This window comes from Prionailurus viverrinus, chromosome D1, assembly GCF_022837055.1.
Source record: "Prionailurus viverrinus isolate Anna chromosome D1, UM_Priviv_1.0, whole genome shotgun sequence".
Taxonomy (NCBI): Eukaryota; Metazoa; Chordata; class Mammalia; order Carnivora; family Felidae; genus Prionailurus; species Prionailurus viverrinus.
In genome coordinates, this window is record NC_062570.1 from 87,419,501 (window position 1) to 87,440,448 (window position 20,948).

The 20,948-nt window shown below is 37.9% G+C and overlaps 2 protein-coding genes across 7 annotated transcripts in view; one reads left to right on the plus strand and one right to left on the minus strand.

Annotated features, from left to right (window-relative positions):
• The window catches only part of LOC125176116 (splicing factor 3B subunit 4-like), a 32,368-nt gene that overhangs the window by 7,707 nt on the left and 3,713 nt on the right, over positions 1–20,948 (minus strand). For 2 of the 6 annotated variants that reach the window (XM_047877024.1, XM_047877026.1), the window contains 2 exons: positions 15,371–15,480; positions 2,112–3,619 (listed from right to left, as the gene is read on the minus strand). In XM_047877024.1, coding sequence (XP_047732980.1) covers positions 2,682–3,086 — 405 coding nt within the window. In that variant the 5' untranslated portion in view covers positions 3,087–3,619; positions 15,371–15,480 and the 3' untranslated portion in view covers positions 2,112–2,681. Of the gene's footprint in view, positions 1–2,111; positions 3,620–15,370; positions 15,481–20,948 lie in introns of those variants that run through there. The other 4 variants (XM_047877027.1, XM_047877028.1, XM_047877029.1 and 1 more) reach the window with 3 other exon arrangements.
• DEPDC7 (DEP domain containing 7) lies at positions 3,028–19,635 on the plus strand. The gene is made up of 9 exons (XM_047877023.1): positions 3,028–3,157; positions 11,792–12,182; positions 14,007–14,134; positions 14,957–15,146; positions 17,163–17,374; positions 18,140–18,282; positions 18,469–18,594; positions 18,700–18,778; positions 19,310–19,635. The coding sequence occupies exons 1-9, from the start codon at positions 3,085–3,087 to the stop codon at positions 19,501–19,503; spliced, it is 1,536 nt and encodes a 511-aa protein (XP_047732979.1). The 5' UTR covers positions 3,028–3,084; the 3' UTR covers positions 19,504–19,635.

The window sequence follows — 20,948 nt, forward strand, 5'->3', positions numbered from 1 at the left end:
GTTTTTAACTTATTTCAATTTGGCTTTTTATTTTGTTTTTTCTATCTATATGTGAAATCATATGGCATTTGCCTTTCTCTGACATATTGAACTTAACATAATACCCTCTAGTTCCATCCATGTTGCCATGAATGACAGGAACTCATTCTTTCTTATGGCTGAGTAATATCCCATTGCGTGTGCATATATATTAAATACATAATACATTAAAATATATATTTATAAATATATAATATAAATAAATATATATATATTACATCCTCTCTATCCACTCATCTATTGATGGACACTTACGTTGCAAAGCTGATTTTTTTTAAGACTGTATTTTGATAAGGATAATTAAGAGATCTATTATATGCGTAACACTAGATACTAAAAGAAATCGGGAAGGTTAAAATATGCTCTCTGCCTGCTAAGCGGAATTAGTCACTCAGAGAAAGACAAATATCACATGACTTCACTCATATGTGGAATTTAAGATACAAAACAGATGAACATAAGGGAAGGGAAGTAAAAATAATATAAAAAACAGGAAGGAGAACAAAACATAAGAGACTCAAATACAGACAACAAAACTGAGGGTTGCTGGTGGGGTTGTGGATGGGGGGATGGGCTAAATGGGTAAGGGGCATTAAGGAGGGCACTTGTTGGGATGAGCAATGGGTGTTATACATAGGGGATGGATCACTGGAATCTACTCCTGAAATCATTATTGCACTATATGCAAACTAACTTGGATGTAAATTTAAAAATAAATAAATAAAGAAAGAAAGAAAGAAAGAAAGAAAGAAAGAAAGAAAAAAAATGCTCTCTGCCCTTGACAATTTTCCAATTTTGTTAGGCAATCAATGTGTGTGTGCTTAAATAATTAGGTAAGATCTGTTCAAGCTGGGGGAGGGAGGACTAAATAATAACGTAATTGGTAAGTGCCATTGGTGGTCAGAAAAGAAATACATCAGAGTACAATCTGTCCAGTGAAGATGGTGGGATTTGAGTTAGGCCTCCAGGGTGCGTAGAATGTGGTTAGGTCAGGAAAAAGAAATACAGCATCTCAGGTGAGATAAACAAATAAAGCACAAACTGGTAAAAATTATTTGAAATGTTATATAAATTATCAAAATCATCATTAAGGTCACCTGACTTTTTCAAAAGAGCCAATACTAGTGTTTGTCAAGATTTGTTTTCAAAAATAGTATGAGCTTTTTCTCTCCCAAGCGATGAGGATGAACTTTTTTTTTTTTTAATGTTTATCCATTTTGGGGAGAGAGAGAATGAGTCCGGGAGGTGCAGGCAGGAGGAGAGGGGGGAACAGAGGATCCGAAGCAGGCTCATGCTGACAGGACAGAGCTCGATGCTGGGCCTGAACTCATGAACGGTGAAGGTGAGATCATAACTTGAGCTGAAGTTGGACCCTCAGCACACTGAGCCACGCAGGTGACCCTGAACGTGTATTTTTTTAGTGTTTATTTTTTTTTTGAGAGAGAGAGAAAGCAGGGGAGGGGAAGGGAGAGAGGGAGACACAGAATCTGAAGCAGTCTTCAGGTTCTGAGCTGTCAGCACAGAGCTGGGCTTGAACTCACGGACCTAGACATCATGACCTGAGCCAAAGTTGGACACTTAACTGACTGAGCTACCCAGGCCACCCCCCCCCCCCCCGCCACACTTTTTTTTTTTTTTTAACTGAACGTGTATTTTTATTCATTTATGCAGCCTGGGACAGGCTAAAGCTAACTGGTCTGTTGAATGCCTGAAACAGTGAAACAGGTCCTAAATTGTATCTTATCTCTGCCAGCAGGAACCAACTGAGAAATTACAGAGGAAATTGCTTGAACAGACCTGAGGGCAGGTTTTACTACCACCAGGGGGAGAGAGCACATTAAAAAAAGGAGTAACCAGTTGGCACCTTTTCTAAATCTTCAGATTGCCCCTGCCCCACGCACTAAATTGGGATTCTGGGTCACAGCTTCTTAAGTATGTATTCTTTGAAACAACCACATGTATATATTCTTAGAATTGTATTCTCTAAACCACATGCAGGGGCTTCTTCCAATAAGCAAAGTAATGAATTCACACCTAAAAGCATTCTAATTTATAACCTGATCACACAGGTATCCTCCTTAACGAGATATTTATTATATGTACCAAAGTTTTAAAATGATTACAAAATACCCAGATTTGGGGCAACAAAACAAAACAAAACAAAACCCAGGCATGTATCTGGCAATGAATTATTGGTCCCTTAGATCCTTCACCCTTTCAGAAGTACCTCAGCAGGGCACCCCTGGATTCCCTAGTTGCAACTTCCCATTGACAACCCTCCCTTCCCTTCCTTTTTCGCCTTCACTCCATTTTCATAGCAAACTCTGTCCCTATCCTCCTGACCCAGAGTTACTTTGGAGGAGGCACCGATTTTCTTTCCATGGCCAGCCAGATGCCCTCCTAACTATGACCTCTAAACATTGCTCTCCTGGGCTAAAGATTTGTTTTTGTTGTTGTTGTTTGTTATTTTTCAGAGAAGGATGCGTGAAAAATTCGACGCAAATACCATCGTGACATAATTTTAAGCACTAAAGTTTCAGGACCAAGTACTAAAATTCTTAACATGAATTAGTTTGTGTAATCTTAACAAAATTCTACGCCACAGGTGAGGGCACTCAGGCACAGAGCAATTAAGCAACTTGCTAAGCCTCAGAGCTCATCAACTGCGTGTAGTGGTTTGCACCCAGGTGGGCTAACTCCTGCTGGGGCGACGCTGAGTGGCGGTGGGATGGGAGTGCCGGCGCCGACCCGCGGCTCCCACACACAACACAGCAGAACGGTGCAGTCCGGGGCGGGGGTGGGTGCGGTGGGGCGCCCGGGGCCGAACCTTTTTCGCCCCAGCGGGGCTGCAGGTTACGCGCAGCTCCTGCAGGCACGTGACCAGTGTCGAGCGGCGCGCGGCGGCCAAGGCGGGCCGGGCCTGGCCGGGGGCGGGGCCTGACGGGAGCCCCGCCCCGTCCCGGGCCAGTTAACTGGCGGCCGGGGCGCGGGCGCGCACTTCGCCGTGCAGCGGTAGGAAGAGCTGGTGGCTTGGCAGCTACGGCCATGGCCACGGTGCGGGAGAAGGCGGCGGCTCTGAACTGTTCAGCTCTCCACAGCCCAGCGCAGAAGCCTCCAGGTAGGTGATGAAGACCCCTGTCCGGGACATGTGGGGGTCACAGGGCGGGCTGGGGGGCTCAGGTTGCGGTTCTTGCGCGAGGCTGGCACGCCGCCGGGTCCAGCGGGCTCCACGCAGCTGTGCCCCCTCGGGCTAGTGCCCAGACTTGTCGGCGAATTGGGTCCCTCTCTCTCGGGTGGGCTGTAGCCGGCCGACCCTGCCGTCCTCACAGCCCAGCTTTCTACTTAGTCCCCAACTTGAACTTTGTTGCGCGCTTTTCAGTGGCCAGCTGCGTGCCAGGCGCTCTCACTAGGTCTCCAGATAGGCTCCACGTCGTTACTCGTAGAAAGTTTATCTGGACTTGTATGGCTCTTTGCCTTCTGTCTCAGCCACAAACCTCGGCTCCCCAGGAACCAGGAACCGAGCGCCTCTCTTGCCCGCTCTGTTCTCCAGACTTCCTGGGCTCAGTTCAACGGGCAGGACCTTGGCAAAAAAATATTTGTTCGTTAAATTTTCTGGATGGGCAGTATTTCAGTGAATAGAAGTTTGAACTTTTTTAAATGGCTACATGACATTAGGAGAGACGTTGATGAATTTCTGCCACCAGCTTAATCGTGGCTTGGCTTTGAGAGTAGTTTGCTTAGCCTCTTACTTTCTTTGAATGTCCAAACAAATGAATGAAATGGATGAGAAGTTCTAAAAATCTGATCTTAGCATATTACAACTCAGTAAACAAACAAACAAACCACAACAAACTATCCAGAGAACACTTGGCTTTTTTTTTTTTTTTTTTTTTACTTTCTAGAGAAGTTACACCCCCACCCTCTTCTGCATCTGCTCTCTGGGTGTTCTACAAATTGGTTCCCTATCTGACAAAAACTTTTCCTTTGGAAAATACCAACCAGTGAAACTGGCTCCTTCCTCAAGGTGACAGTAGTCAGTGAATTGACTTAGGTCAGATGGGTGCATCTCAGTGGCTCCAGTCTTGTGTTTGACTTATAATGACTAATGCCCCTTTTAGTCTTCAAAATTCTAATGATAAATTGTGATGAGAACTACTTTAGGAATAATATTGACCTTATTCCCCAATTTAAAGGATTCAGATAAGCATATGATGGCTACATTCAGAATTTCTCTGTGTTTTACATTGTGAAAAGAGTTGTTTTATATTCATCACTTGAGAATTCAAAGTCAAATCGTATTGGAAACAGACTTGGGAAATCTTTAGGCTTACTTTCTGAGAGAGAGAAATTGCCAAATTTTACATGATTAAAAACATGGCACCCTGTCTTCTCTAACAGCTGAAATACCAGTTCTGAGCTTTGGGCATTTGTGAACAGGTTCTTAGATGGCATAAGCGAACAAGTATTCAAAATTAAGTAGATGACTTTCAGAGGGAAGAGCTAAAGAGCTGGTTAGCAGATTTGAACACATGGAAAAGACCAGTGTCCTGCACAGCAGCACAGTGGGCAGAGAAAAGCCCACTGCCTTTTCTCATCTGTTGTGCTTGCTAGGGTTGGAACCCTACCTGTTAGCATTTGTTAATCCCTCTTCCACCCTTTAGTTGCCTTGTCACAGTCCCAGGGAACACAGTAATAGGAGCCTGTGCTTCTTGGTTCCTTGCTATTTCCTTTCTGTATGCTCAGGCAAGCAGCTTTCTACTCTTAGTTCTCTACCTATTAGTAACTCTTCCACACCTTAAAGGGGCTGTAACAACCAGAGACCTGATTTATGTAGAAGAAATAAATGCCATATGCTAACCTTCAGGACATACCTTAAAGATACTTGCCTTTTAATACAGACAAATAAGAAAGTGGTATGTTATCCTGTTTTCCTTTTATACTGTAACCCAATTCTCTGAATTCACCAGGTATCACTTTTCCAGGGAGCTCAAAGTACTTCCCATATGCTATCTCATTAATCTGTGTGAATTAAAGTAGGGGCCAGTGCCTACTTGTATTGATAGTTCTTTTAACGTATTTTAAAATTGTTCTTATTAGAAGAGATTTCTTTTACATTCTTTACCTGCTTGCAACCTTCTTAGAGGCAGTCTCTGTCTTCAGCATGACATCTCTAATACTAAATAAGAGGAAAACAAACTTTGAACTATCAAAACCAATATGCAGTAAAAATGTTGTGTATTGGTATCAGTGTATAGCAGCAGGCTTTTCCCACTTAGTTACAGCTGCCTATTTTAATACCCCAAACTCGTTCTCTACATTTATCTATTTTCATAAGGCTTTGGTTAATGTCCAATAGATGTAGTTCTTTTCCTTTGTCTTGAAAATTCTGTAATGTTTTAAAACTCCTGAAAAAAATAATTCTTAACATTATGTTAAATCCTAAATGACTTAGGATTTACATATTATTTTCTGATGAAGAGTTAAATCCTCTGGGATGTGACACATCTTGCCTTATCTGCTAAGTCTTTATTTATTGAATACTGTTTGGAGCTTGACATCATCAGGTGAGGTGAATAGGTAAGGGATAAACTCTTTGAAGGTAGGAACTCTGTCCCCTTAGTTCAGAGGAAGGAAGAAGAAAGATACCTTCCTTTTTTACTTTTTAAATAAATTTTTTAAATTTTAGAATAGATTTAATTTACAAAAAAGCCACGAAGTTGGTATATAGAGTTCCCATATGCGCTTTACTCATTTTCCCTTACTATTAGCATCTTATATTAGAATTGTATATTTGTTGCAATTAATGAACGAGTGTTAATGCATTCTTATTATTAATTGAAGCCCATACTTTATTTAGAGTTCCTTAATTTTTGCTTAAGGTTCTTCTCTGTTCAGGGATCCCAATCAGGTTATTCCATTACATTGAGTCCTTAGGCTCTTCTAGATTGTAAGTAACAGTTTCCCACTTTGTTTTGAAATATACATCTGTTAGATGCTGGGTATTGACATATTGTCTCCTATGATCCTGATGGTAACAGAGATCAGTGCAACTGGCTCTCTTTTGCAACAGAAAAATAACCTTGTTTGCCCAAGATTGCATTATAGTAAATGATGGAGCCAAGAATAGAACCCAGGTATCTGGGACTCCAAAACTCATGCTTTTGTCTTACTCTTTGTATCCAGAGAAAGGAGGACTGTACGTCCTGCATTAACACAGGTTTTCATGTGTAACTAGTGTTCACTTAACCCACAGTTTCTGAACTTTGGGCACTATTGACATTTTCTTCGTTGTGGGGGTTGGCCTGTGTTTAGCCGTGTCCCTAGGCCCTCTACTCACTAAATGCCAGTAGCACCAACCCCTCCTTTGCTTGTGACAACCAAGAATGGCTCCAGACATTGCCAAGTATCCAGTTGGGGTAAAATCATCCACTAAGAACCACAGCATTAACTCTCTTTTCAAAGTTTTTAGTAGTTGGCAATCATCTACAAGTATTGAATAACCAAATGTATTTTGTGAGGCAGTTTATAAGGCAATTAAATAATTTGAACTTCTGCAAACTATAAGGACATTTGAAAAAAAATAAGGCACTTATTTTTCACTGTTCAAGTTTGTGGAAAATTGCCTAACATGAGCTATCTGAATTGTTTTTTGTTTTCTGTTTTTTTTCCTGTGCAGTGGGGGCAGTCTAATGCCTAGGAATGAAAACGAGATTCTTACATGTTAATTTAGAAGTAGCATGTTTTGGGGGGTACCTGGGTGGCTCAGTTGGTTAAGTGTCAGACTTCTGCTCAGGTGATAACCTCGTGGTTTATGGGTTTGAGCCCCCAGTTGGCTCTGCACTGACTGTGGAGCCTGAAGCCTGGGGATTCTGCCCCTGCTCCCTTGTGCTCCCTCTGTGTCTCTGTCTCTCAAAAATAAATAAACATAAAAAAAATTTTTAAAGCATGTTTTCATAATTGTGTTTACCTTGCATCAGGATCCAGTTTTGTAATGTATATATTGATCTTCTACGGAGTTCAGTAATCCTTCGAATTTGAAGTGATGATAGAATTTGTTTTTGCCTTTAAATAACACAAGCAGGGCCATGGTAGAGGTGCTGCACAGATCGTGGTTGAAGCTGATTGTCCCTTTGTGACTTTTGAGTAAATGTAATTTCTTGACATATCTGCCTTATGGCTTGATTTTTAGGGAATTATTGTAACAACTTGTTTATTTAGTGTATATTTATAGAAATGAAGATGATTATCAGTAGTATTACAAATATATATCAGAGTTCAATATTAGAAATTTAACTTTTTTATTCTTGGTAAATTCTTTTGGGTAGATTTCAAATACATGCAAAGAACAGGTCTTTGCCTTTGAAAAATAACTATTTTCAACAAAAATGAATCTGCTTGAAAAGTAAATGTTAACTAGTCTAGATTTATATAGTGCTTAAGAGTATGTATAGTATATTATATATCTAGTTTAAAACAATTTCTGAGCCTCTTATTAGGCTCAGACATCTTCCAAAAAACTGTATCTGATAAGGTCACATTTGTTCCTGTGCTTCATTTCTTACCATATTTTATGTCGTGTTCAATGTCCATATCTAAGTGGAGATGGGGTAGAATTTCAATCTCTCAAATCCTGTATTCAGCAGTTTAGACTGGAAACTAACCTTACAGTGTTCCACTCTTGTATCAGTAAATGAAGAAACCGACCTATAGAGGTTAACTCTCTTATCCAAGGTTATCACAGCTGATCTCTAGACTCTTTGATCCTTTGGTCATGATGCTTTTAGAACATGCTTGACCAAATGTAAATTAAATAAGGAAGTATCAAGGATGCAGATAGTGATGAATTTTAAAGAAATGTCTAGCTCATATGCAAGTGAGGGCTGGAGACAAGCTGAAATTCTGATTGCTAGATTTACAAAGCATTCATTGTATACTTCTGGTCTCTTGAATTCTGGTTGGAACTTGCAGTAATTTGTCTTACTGGGCCATGGTCTGCTATACCAATATTCATTTCAGCTCTTAGATGATAAATAAGTTTCAAACCAGCATGTGGGGGACCTGTGTTCAACTGGTGAAGTCAGCATTAAAAAAACAGGTTATCCTGGTGTGGGTTTTGGCACATTTACTTGTCAAGTCCAGGGTATATTATGTATTAAAGTATCTGTATGAACATGAGCTACTTTGGGTCTGTGGGTGGTGATGCTTGAGGGGAAATATCCCAGGATGCAATGGTAGGGAATTAATGGTCAGTGAGAACAGAGGGGACCTGAAAGGGCTGAATTGTATCATGCCTGGAGGACTCTGGAAACATTGTGTGGTTCATAGGTGCCTAGTATCCTGCTCTAACCAGTTCTTTAATCTTTTATACTGTGTTATCCAACCTGCAAAACTTCCTGATTTCCCATATTTAAGCAGCAAGTTAATATGGGGAAATTTATTCTTAACTCCCCGGTTGAAGATTAGCCTTTTCCATGTCGCTGAAACTGAGTGTCCCCTCCCTCCCACTCCATTCTGTGGTCTTGTTGATCTCAAATTAGTGACTCAGCCTTATTTTTTAGGATTTGTATACTTACCTACTTGTAGTTCAACTGTTAAGACTGATGTGTTTCAGATTTAACATTATTACCCAGAAGTCTATTTCAATCTACTTGAAAAGCACTCTGATCTCTACAAGTTCAAATCTTATTTTCCTTTCCTGTCCTACTCCTGCATACTGTGACTAGTATATATTATGGAATTTATGATATCCTCTATTTTAGGACTAATGAATACTGTGTTTATTTATTTAATGACTACTGTTTTTAAATATTTTTTAAATGTTTGTTTATTTTTGAGAGCAAGCACAAACGGGGGAGGGGCAGAAGGGGGAAGGGGAGACACAGAATCTGAAGCAGGCTCCAGGCTCTGAAATGTCAGCACGGAGCCCAACTTGGGGCTCGAACCCATAAACTGTGAGGTCATGACCTGAGCTGAAGTCAGACGCTTAACCAACTGAGCCACCCAGGCACCCATTGAATTTTGTTTTTATTTTTATTATTTTTTAAATGTTTGTTTTTGAGAGAGAGAGTGCACGTGCAAGCATGGAAGGGGCAGAGAGAGAGGAAAGGGAATCCCAAACAGGCTCCACACTGAGTGTGGAGCCCGACCAACCTGGGGCTTGATCTCATGACTGTGAGATCATGACCTAAGCGGAAATCAAGAGTGGGATACTTAACCGACTGAGCCACCCAGGCACTCCTCTGAAGTATCTTGAATTTTAAAATATAAAAACAGTCTTGCTGATTATTTTAAATGAACGTTAAAGTAATTGGTAGATAGTTGAATTACCCATCTACTTTTGGTATTGGAAATATACAAATAAACAGTAAAGGGCTTTGTGTGTATGTTAGTAACTTAAATAGTGAAGATGTTCAAATTTCTAGTAGCTACAAAATGTCACTGCAAGTGGATACACTGTGATGGTTCACTGTGGTTCTTTTATGTATTATAATAAAAAAGACGAATTCCAGATGACCCACTTAAAATTTATGACCCTAGTGCATTAAGTGGAGTTTTAATGTCTTTCAGGAACTTATCTTTGCTTTCATCTTATACATTCGATTTTATCTAAACAGGCAGTAAGATAATTTCAGGTAGCAGTTTCTGTAATTATAATTCTCTTATTCCTTAGAGTTGTAGTGATACAGTTTTCCTTTTTACATGACCTTAAGGGAAGTAGTAAGTTTTCAACTTCTCTGTCAGAGAATCCTAAAAATAAAGGAAGTGATCCACTTAACAAAAATAGAGGCTTAAAAATTAGAACCACTGAATATTCAGAGCATCATTGAAAATTGTAACACATAAAAAGGCACAGTCTGTGTTTATGTAAAAAGAGAGCAAGCCACCCAGCCACCAAGCTTATGATTAGCTAGACTCTGTTCCATCAGCTTATTAAACGAAGGTCTGTGTTTTCCTTTTTATTGTTTCTCCTTTTCTTTGTAGTTTTGCCAAATATCAGTTTATTAAAATCAGGAAAAACATGATAAATCTTTGAAAGCATGTTTTCTCTGTTTCCTGTCTTGCTGAAACCTTGCTTTATCTCTGTGCTTTTCCTATCTTTGTGGTAGGTTGTAAGCTCCTATCAGGCAGGAACCAGTTTTCCCTGTTACAAAGTGCTTAATTCCTAAGCCTGCATAGTAGGAAGCTTTAAAAATATTAGTTTAGGGGCGCCTGGGTGGTTTAGTCGGTTAAGCGTCCGACTTCAGCTCAGGTCACGATCTCTCGGTCCGTGAGTTCGAGCCCCGTGTCGGGCTCTGGGCTGATGGCTCGGAGCCTGGAGCCTGTTTCCAATTCTGTGTCTCCCTCTCTCTCTGCCCCTCCCCCGTTCATGCTCTGTCTCTCTCTGTCTCAAAAATAAATAAACGTTCAAAAAAATTTATAAAAAAAAAATATTAGTTTATTCCAACTGCTGTGTGTATGTATGTTTATAATTATACATCTATTTACTGATAAATGCTTTAAAATCATATAGACCATGAACCAAATTCCAATACCATCTCTTACAGTATAATGTTTGGAAGTTACATTTAACCTCTGCGAATCTATTTTGCTTCTCTGAGATTGTATCTACCTCATATGGTTGCTAATGTTGTAATGTAATTCATAAGGCACTTTATAGAGTTCCTTACACATAATTGGTAACTGCCACAAGGTCCTACTTGATACCCCACCCCAAAGACCATTTCCACTCTCCTCTGAGCTCATTTCCTACTGTTCTTTCCCTGGCTACCCACCTTGGGCATGCTGGCCTTGTTCCTCCTCTCCTGGCCAAACACACTCGGTTTCTAGAGCCTTTGCTCTTTCTGTTCTCTTTCCCCAAATATCTGCACAGCTTGCTTCCTGGTTTTACTCCAGCTTCTGCTCAGAAATCACCTTGTCAGATCTTTCCTGACATCCATCTGAAATACTGTTCTTTCCTCACCAGGCTTTATTTTTCTTGTTAGCATTCATATAACATGTACATATTGTCTGTATCTTCCCACAAAGTATAAGTCCATGTAAACAGGGATTTGATTTTCCTCACCTTTGTATCCTAGCATGTAGGACAGTGTTCAGCATAAAGTAGGCACTACATTTTAAATGAGTTGCTACTAATTAAAATTTCAGTAATAAACTGACCTCATAATTGTTCCTTAGTAATAACTTTGGAAATTGCTACTTTTTTAAAGTTTATTTTACTTATTTTTGAGAGAGGGAAGAGAGGGAGGGGCAGAGAGAGAGAGAGAGAGAGAGAGAGAGAGAGAGAATATCCCAGGCAGGCTCCATGCCACCAGCGCAGAGCTTGAACTCACGAACCCGTGAGATCATTACTTGAGCTGAAACCAAGAGTTGTATGTTTAACCGACTAAGCCACCCAGGCTCCCCTGAAATGGCTCCTTTTTTTTTTTTTTTAATGTTTATTTATTTTTTTTTTTATTAAAAAAAAATTTTTTTTTAATGTTAATTTTTGACAGAGAGAGACAGAGCATGAGCGGGGGAGGGGCAGAGAGAGAGGGAGACACAGAATCTGAAGCAGGCTCCAGGCTCTGAGCTGTCAGCACAGAGCCCGACGCGGGGCCCGAACTCACGGACCATGAGATCATGACCTGAGCTGAAGTCGGACGTTTAACCGACTGAGCCACCCAGGTGCCCCTGAAATGGGTATTTTTTGTTTAAGGATTGCTTATACCTTATTATAAATGAACAAAGTTACTCTGCGTTTTTCCCATTCCAGGTTTCAGCGTGGCCCAGAAACCATTCGGAGCCACCTATGTGTGGAGCAGCATTATAAACACTCTTCAAACACAGGTGGAGGTGAAAAAACGAAGACACCATTTAAAAAGACACAATGACTGCTTTGTTGGTTCAGAAGCTGTGGATGTCATTTTTTCTCACCTAATTCAGAATAAATATTTTGGTGATGTAGATATTCCTCGGGCCAAAGTGGTAAGAGTGTGTCAAGCACTTATGGACTACAAAGTATTTGAAGCAGTTCCAACCAAAGTCTTTGGAAAAGACAAAAAACCTACATTTGAAGATAGTAGTTGCAGCCTTTATAGATTCACAACCATACCTAACCAAGACCGTCAATTAGGCAAAGAGAATAAACTATGTTCACCTTCCAGGTTAGTATATAATGTTAGATTATCCTGGGGGTATTGGCAGGATTTCATCTACTTTTTAGCAACAGGCTGAATGGTTTTATATTATTTTGGAAACCGTAAATGAGGCTAAAATCTGGGTCTGTGGGTAAATTTGATAAAATACAGGGAACTTTTGTTTATTCGGTATCTCCTGGAATTCTTGCTTGTTCATATTTTATATTTAGCAGAAACAATCAACAAACTTTGATTTTTCTGCTTCAAGTTACAATTATAGCGTAAAAGTATGTTAGTTTATGCACAAAGTGGTGTGAGAACAGAAAATGTGAAAGTAGGCAGGTAAGTTATCACTAGAATCTAGGAAATGGCAGATGTGAAGTATGAAAGGCATGTGGGACCCAGAGTGCGGAGAGTTTCATATGACTTGAGTTTGCAATCGATCATACAGATGTTGGGGAGGCCACAAAAAAATGACATTATATTTTAGAAAGGTCATCCTGGTGGCCATCTGGACATCCTAATGGGGAGAGCTAGTTAGGAATCTGTTGCAGTATTGCGGTCTATAAACGGGGGTGAAGTGGGGATTGTGGTGGAGAGGGAATCAATTAAAGGGAGACTGGGGGACAGAATTGTAGAACCCAGTGACTGAAATGGATGAATGTGATAAGTACATAATTAACTTATTTGTCATGAAGTAAAATGTTTCCATTTCCTTGAGCTAAACTGTGTAGAGGGGACCATGCAACTGAAGCCTTATAATTCAGATCTGACCCAAAGAGTTTTAGTCTTCCCGACTTTCAATTATTTTTAGTGTATTGTGTATCAGATATTGTGTATTTTTAATGTCTTTAGTGTATCAAATATTTTAATGTATTAACTTTCAAAACTTTAAAAGATGATAAAATTACCTCTAAATATAGGAAGGAGATATGAGGGTGAGATAGGGCAAAATCCCTGCTTTCCAGATACAGGTCCACATACTTTATCTGAAACCTTTGGGGCTATATGCATTTAGCAATTTGGAGCTTTGGAGATCCTAAAAAGATACTTTTGTATATAGACCATATGTTTGATAACAGTCCTGGAGGGATCCTGGGCAGCATCTGGTAACCGAACGTATTAGTATTTCTTTAGTAAACAAAATACTCCTAACTGGGAGAAGGAAAGGCTATGATAGTCTCAGGTTAGCTTTTGCCACCATATGAGTTCTGAATAAACTTTAGATTTTTCACAGCTTTTTGGGTTTGAGAATTGTGGGTAAAGGATTATCAGCTCTGTATTTGGAAAATGATGAGCACTATCCACCGAAGGATGCCCCAGAAATAGACATAACTGATAAAAAACAGCATAATAAAGTTTGATTACATTCTAAAATAGAAGACCAAAATTTTAATCATTGAATTACTTAAATCTAAATGTTCAGGGGTGCCTGGGTGGCTCAGTTGGTTAAGCGTCCGACTTGGGCTCAGGTCATGATCTCGCGGTTCCTGAGTTCCAGCCCCATGTCGGACTCTGTGCTGACAGCTCAGAGCCTGGGGCCTGCTTCGGATTCTGTGTCTCTGTCTCTCTCTGCCCCTCCCCCACTTGTGCTCTGTCTCTCTCTATCAAAAATAAATAAAATGTAAAAAAAATTAAAAAAAACATCTAAATGTTCAAAGGAGAATTTAGAGTATGTGTATTTAGACTTGAGAAAGAAGGTGCATGTTTTTGTATTCTGTTGTTAGAATTTGCATTTGTTTTGTTTTTGTTCTGAACTAAATAAACTTTGTAGAAACTCTTAGCTTTCTAACAGTAAGATATTTCTGTGGGTTTACTACTAAACGTTAATTAAAAAAAAATTCATTTTAGGTATTCAGATGCATTATTTAAATCCTCTGATTCCAAATCGGCAAGTTTAGAGGATCTCTGGGAAAATCTGAGTTTAAAGCCTGCTAACTACCCTCACATAAACATGTCTACAACCTTGTCTCCACAAGGTAAGTAAAGATGATACAAGCAAGAAATACAGAAGACAAACTTCAGATAAAGTTAGTTATTTAAAACTTTTCAGTCTTAACCTTTATTAGAATTTAAATATTCAAACCACAAAGAAAGAGCACACTGTGTATTAAAGCTGTTTATATTAAGTTTTAACAGAGGTCTATTATCTTTAACAAATAGATCAGTGTTGCAATTCTTGAACACTGACTTTTGTCCTATCAGCTGGCAGAGGTTCAAATCTGCAGTGTTTTGCGTGCAGATTTTTATTTATTTAAAATATGCTCTCAGATATTTCTTTCTCTAACATTTTATTAGGCTAAATAAAATTTTGAAAATTACATTATTAATGTTTAACATTAACAGAACTCTTATGTTCTTCCTGGTCTTTGGCAAAGGATTGTAGACTCGTGACCGATTTCCACCTTCCCTCCCCCACCCTAGTTGTGGAAACCCTGAGTGGAATAATCTGCAGCCAATAGTTTCAAACCAGTTTTCAGATTGAATAATGAATCATTCTTTCTTCCAAAGTCCTTATTAACATGTTATATGACTTGATCTCTTATCTCTGCCATATTGCTTTTTACAGTACAAGAATGAAAAGAATTCCTGTTGTCCAAGTCTGTTCTCCTACACTTTAAACAAATCTTGAATTGTTTTTATTTTCTCATAAGAAACCACTTCATAAGATTGACTTTTTTCCCTTTCCTTTTTTTTTTTTTTTTTGCCACAAACTTCTACCTTAGACTTGCCTAGACAAATACTGTGGTGAGCATTTAATAAATATTGTTACTTTTTACCTTGTCATTTTTCCTGTGTAGTTATTAATGAAGTATGGCAAGAAGAAACAATTGGACGTCTGCTGCAGCTTGTAGACCTTCCACTTCTTGACTCTTTACTCAAACAGCAAGAGGTTGTATCTAAAGTTCCTCAGCCTAAGAGGCAACCTGACTTGATCAACAACAGTAACTATCTGGATCGAGGGATTCTCAAGGCTTATAGTGACTCTCAGTATGTGGAAATACATCCATCTAATAATTTGAGTGTGTTTTTAGGAAGATTATAGATAATGGTTTGAAGATAATCCTTTGAGTTCTGTCCATAGGATCAGAGATGCATTAGTCAATTGATAATTATCAGTACTTGGGAAAGTGAAGAACAAAATTACCTTGGTCAAAATTAGAAAGAGATTTAATTTTCATTATTTTTTATACTCATTTTTGTTTCACACATACCTTCACTTGCGCATCAAGTGAAGAAGATGATTATGTTCCATCTTCTCTCTGTTAAAATGTAGGGCAGCACTGGGGGTTGTATGGAAACCAATTTGACAATGAGTTTCATACTAGGAAAAAATAAAAGGAAAAAAAATAAATGGAAGAACACAATATAAAAAAATTTTTTTTAAATGTAGGGCTCTCTGGTCTTCAAAGGGCTTGGAACAAAATTAACAGATTTGGCAAATTCTCAGAATCCTTTGACTACCTATATTTTTATACTTCTCCAGAATATCTTGAATATGTATTTTTAATTGTTTTGTTAAAGAAATATAATGAAAGTAACTCTTGTTCTCATATCTGACCATCATTCTTCCAAATATAAATCTTAAGGTATGAAGGCTTCACTTCAGGTGCTAAGGGAAATATGATTTTTTTTTCCTTAAGGAAGAGTTCTATATTCCTTATAACTTTGAAACTCTTCTCCTAAGTAAAACTATCACATGTTAAAATCTTGTATTTTTTTATTTCTTATAGCTTATTTAATGTTTAATTATTTTTGCCTTAGCAGATAGCATTCAGTAGTTAGGGAGATAGAAATGTTTCAAAGGAATGCAACTTACATTTTCAGTACTTCATAAGTTCTACAGTCCAATGAACTATTAATAGTTGAATGTCAAAAGGTAGCTTAAAACCTTATGCAAAAAGCAGTTAATCCCAGCATACTAGTTATTGACTCTGTGTATACAATAGGAGGCTTATTAATCAATAAGAATTTTAGAGTTAAAAAAGATTAAATCCTACATAATTCTTTTAAAAAAAAGAATTTAAAGTAACATGAAAACATTTTTTATTTTATTTTATTTTATTTTGGGAGAGAGCAAGCGCGTGGGACAGAGGGAGAGAGAGAGAATCCCAAGCAGGCTCCACACTGTCAATGTGAGATCATGACCTGAGCCAAAATCAAGAGTCAGCTGCTTAACCAACTGAGCTACCCAAGTGCCCCTGAAAACATTTTATAATTACCTTAAATTTTAAATACAGAGTTAGAAACTGTGTTAAAAATGACCTTAAAGATCATCTAGCTGCATCTTACCATTAACTTGATGAAGCTGATGCCCAGAAGGGTGATGTGACCTGCCCGATATAGTGCACCTGAGTGGTGACAGAATTAGTTGTCCTGAGTTCATGGCAGTAGAGTGCATGATTTTTTAAAAACTATATAAAATACATATGTACATTAACAAGTTGAATATTAAAAGCTATTCATTCTATTTTTTGAACTGTAGCATTTTTCTGAAGTTACCCAGCTGGCATTTTATTAGAAGTAGAAATTAATTATTTTGAAACCCTACCTTATCTTCCTCTATTCTCTCCTAGCCAAAGTGTGAGAGAGGATTGATCACACACAGAGCTGTGAAGTAAGCAAGATTGTATTAGAAAAGTACTGGTCTAGGAGTGAGATCTGGGATCTAGTACTGCCTGGGACCCTGAGCATGTAACTCAGAGTTTCTCGGCCTCTGTCATAAATTTCAAGAGTAGACTTTGAATTTTGATGTCCTTTTTAGTTTATATTGTAGTGGATAGCTTCTGTTTTCCCTTCAAAAGAAAAAAAGAAAAAGAGAAGACCTATTAAGCCAAGCTTTTGGTCTGTGATACATGATCTACCAATATTTTAAAAAGAATTACATGTATCTTTAAGGGTATAGAAATCTATCTTCATGGCAGACTTGAGATAGGTAGTAAGTACTGTGTGTACATTTGTTGCTTTTTTGCTTTTTAAAATAAAATAATTCTTTTTTCCCCATAGGGAAGATGAATGGCTCTCTGCAGCAACTGACTGCTTAGAATACCTTCCTGATCAGATGGTGGTGGACATAAGCAGAAACTTTCCTGAGCAACCAGATAGGATAGACCTAGTGAAAGAACTTCTGTTTGATGCCATTGGCAAATATTACAGTAGTAGGGAACCTCTGTTAAATCATTTATCTGATGTTCATAATGGCATTGCAGAACTCTTAGGTAAGTAAGAGCTTACTGGATCCTGGAATGTGTCTTTTGGAAAAAACAGGAAGAAGTTAATTATCCTCAGAATTAACCAAAATGGCACTACTTCAAGCTGGGAGTGGATCTGGATTAATCCATGGAAAGTATGTTTATTCCAAAACTTCTAGGGCTGATTTGGAAAGAGGCTTTAATAAGCTGTAAAGTTATGCAGGAACTTCCGTTGGCACAGGAGAATGCTACCCTCATTCACTGGAAGTTTAATAAGTATAGCGTGGTAGTTCTCTTCTGTAGAAAGCACACCAACATCACCACTCTTCCCACTCTGTTCTCTTCAAAATGGCAGACACTCTGTCCCTCTACCAATGAGCCAGACTGTTCCTCATGGTTTGTTGAAAACAAATCAGGGGTTTCAGAGAATCCTGTCTATTTTTCTCAGGTAGTGTTGGAGACATCAGTACTTTACACATAGTGTACACTTGAAATGTATTGAATTAATGAAAAGCAGGCTGGGAATTTATTTTCAAAGCCAAGAATTTGATACAACATCCTAAGATTGTTAATTTTGACAAGGATTTAGGGAATGAGTTGTCAATTTGAGAATAGGCTGTCTTGAAGGTTGGTATTGGTCATTTATTGTAATTCCTCGTCTTTTTGTTTTGTTTTGCTTTTGAAAATAGTTTTGAATAAGTTTACTGTTTAACTTAAGCTTTAACTTGAATTTTGTTCCTTTAATAGTCCCTTTTGGTCAAAATTAAAAGCCGTTTTTTCTTTTGGCTGAAGTGAATGGGAAGACTGAAATAGCATTAGAAGCTACTCAGCTCTTTCTAAAGCTTTTGGATTCCCAAAATAGAGAAGAATTTAGAAGACTACTGTATTTCATGGCTGTTGCAGCACATCCTTCTGAATTTAAATTACAGAAAGAAGTAAGTCCTTCGTCTAAATGTTAATTGTATTCAGTAGCCTTAATACTTACAGGATGCACATGTCAGATTATTTTACATTGGCACCAAGTATGCTGAAATGAATAGCTATTAATACTTAATATTGCCTTTTATATTAAATTTAGTTCAAATATACACTATTGGGTGTGTTTTGTTTTATTTTTATAGAGCGACAACCGAATGGTTGTGAAAAGGATATTCTCAAAAGCTATTGTTGACAATAAAAATTTATCCAAAGGCAAAACTGATCTTCTGGTACTCTTTTTAATGGATCATCAAAAAGATGTTTTTAAGGTAAAATTCTGAAAGTAGTTAAATTGAGCTTATGTAATAGATCACTAGATTGCAGTGCATTTGAATAACGTCCCATGTCCCTCCTCTTTTTTTTTTTTTTTAAAGATTCCAGGAACTCTACATAAAATTGTTAGTGTTAAGCTCATGGCCATTCAGAAAGGAAGAGATCCAAATAGAGATACAGGTAATCTGAGAAATAGTATTTTCATGATCTTTCAAAGCTAAATTCCTAGTTATTTATTTGAAAGTCTTGCTGTAAGTAGTTGCACTTTAATTTCAATTAAACTTTAAACTCCTTGGAGTTACCCAGACTTGGCAGAGACCCTCCTTATGTGAAAAAGTAACTTGACCTGGGGAGCCTGGGTGGCTCAGTCAGTCAGTCAAGCGTCTTACTCTTGACTTAGGCTGGGGTCATGATCTCGTGGTTTGTGAGTTTGAGCCCTGTATCAGGCTCTGTGCTGACAGCACGGAGCTTGCTTGGGATTCTCTGCCTCTTCTGTCTCCTTGCCCCTTCATGACTTGTGCTCTCTCTCTCTCTCAAAAATAAACTTAAAAAAAAAAAAAAAGTAACCAGGGTTAGAAAGTCAGCAGTGCTTAGCATCTTCATTGCATTTTAAAAACTGGGGAATAAAAATAGAAATGTGAAAATATTATTTTTTTAGTTAAATCTGAGGAATAGATTCATTAATTGAACTTTTTACTTTTAAACTTGAAGGATATATATATTGCCAGAGAATTGATCAAAGTGATTATTCTGACTATACACAGAAGACAACTAAGGATGAACTAATGAATTTACTAAAAACTATTGATGAGGATTCAAAACTATCTGCCAAAGAGAAGAAAAAATTGCTAGGTCAGTTCTACAAGTGTCATCCAGACATCTTTATTGAGTATTTTGGAGACTGAGTTTTTAATGTCTGTGTATAACTTATGTATTTTAAGAATAAATTATGTATCCCAAATACCTAATCACATTTGTAATCTTGGGTGTTCTAAATATGAAATGGTACTTAATAAAATGTTTTTTGTATAAACTGAGTATTAGATGGTGTATTGCTGTTAAGTATTGACCTGTTTAGGGTGAGTTGATTTATAATTACTCTGCCCAATACTTTATAGAACATCATAGGAATTTAATGATATGCCATTGCAGTGTTTACATAACAGTATTAAATAGTAAGGAAGTCTAATTAACAGTTAATAGGACTGTGGTTTTTACCTTGAAAGGTACTCCTTAAAGATATAAAATAGAAATTCAGGCTATGATAAAATGAATTTGGTAATTACCACAAACAGTAGACAAATCAGAAATTGAACTGTCCTAATGATTTTGAAAACTTCATCTTTTTAAGTTTATTGTGGAAAACTTCAAACATATATAAAAATGGGGGAGAATGGAATAATAGAATAACTTCCACATACTCATTATCCAGTTTTAACAATTGCCAACTGATGGCCAATCTCATTTAATCTATACCCCCATGCATTCTTTGCTCCCACCCCAGCAAACTTCAGACATATCACTTCATGTATAAAAGTTCAGAATGTGTAGCTAAAACAGGACATTAAAAAACCATCCACAGTATATTATATACACACAAACCCACAATTCCTTAATACCATCAAATATGCATTCAGTAGTCATGTTTTCTGATCTCACATGATTTTGACAGTTTATTCAAATAGGGATCCATTAAAGTCCATAAATTGCAATTGATTAATGAGCTTTGTAAGTCTCTTAATTTATATGTTCTTTTGAATCTTTCTCGTTTCTCCTCGCACTGGGTTCTATGCTGACAGCTCAGAGGCCTGGAGCCTGCTTTGGGTTCTGTGTCTCCTTCTGTCTGCCCTCCCCTGCTTGTACTCTGTCTTGTCTATAAAAAATAAACATTAAATAAAATGAAACTAAATTTTATCTACTTAGAGATACTGCTGCCTACATTTAAAGAGAGGTAGGGAGGAGTGCCTGGCTGGCTCAGTCTGAGCGTGTAACTCTTGATCTCAGGGTTGTGGTTCGAACCCCACATTAGGTATAGATAGAGATTACTTAAATTTTTTTTTTGAAAAATAGAGGTAGGAAAGACTCAAATGACGAGCCAATATGCTGGCATGTCAATCTTTTATTTTCTAACCTATAACTGATACTAGTCTTTAAATGGGAGAAAGTTGAGGACTCCTCTATAATGTACTTGTGATCCCTAACCTTGTGAGGTTTTTTGTTTTTTGGCTTTGTTTTCATAGGCAAGAAGGGAAGGTAACTCTCTTTACAATGTAGTGAAAAAGAGAAGATAAGCTTGTTTGTGATTTAAGTGTGAAGTTTTCAGAAACTACTGAAAGTGCAGTGAGACCAT

Excerpts from the sequence above, each read along its gene's own strand:
- DEPDC7 (XM_047877023.1), top strand. The coding sequence starts at position 3,085 with ATGGCCACGGTGCGGGAGAAGGCGGCGGCTCTGAACTGTTCAGCTCTC. Across the intron at positions 18,283-18,468 it reads AATTTAAATTACAGAAAGAA|AGCGACAACCGAATGGTTGT; the intron begins GTAAGTCCTTCG and ends TTATTTTTATAG. Across the intron at positions 18,595-18,699 it reads ATCAAAAAGATGTTTTTAAG|ATTCCAGGAACTCTACATAA; the intron begins GTAAAATTCTGA and ends TTTTTTTTAAAG.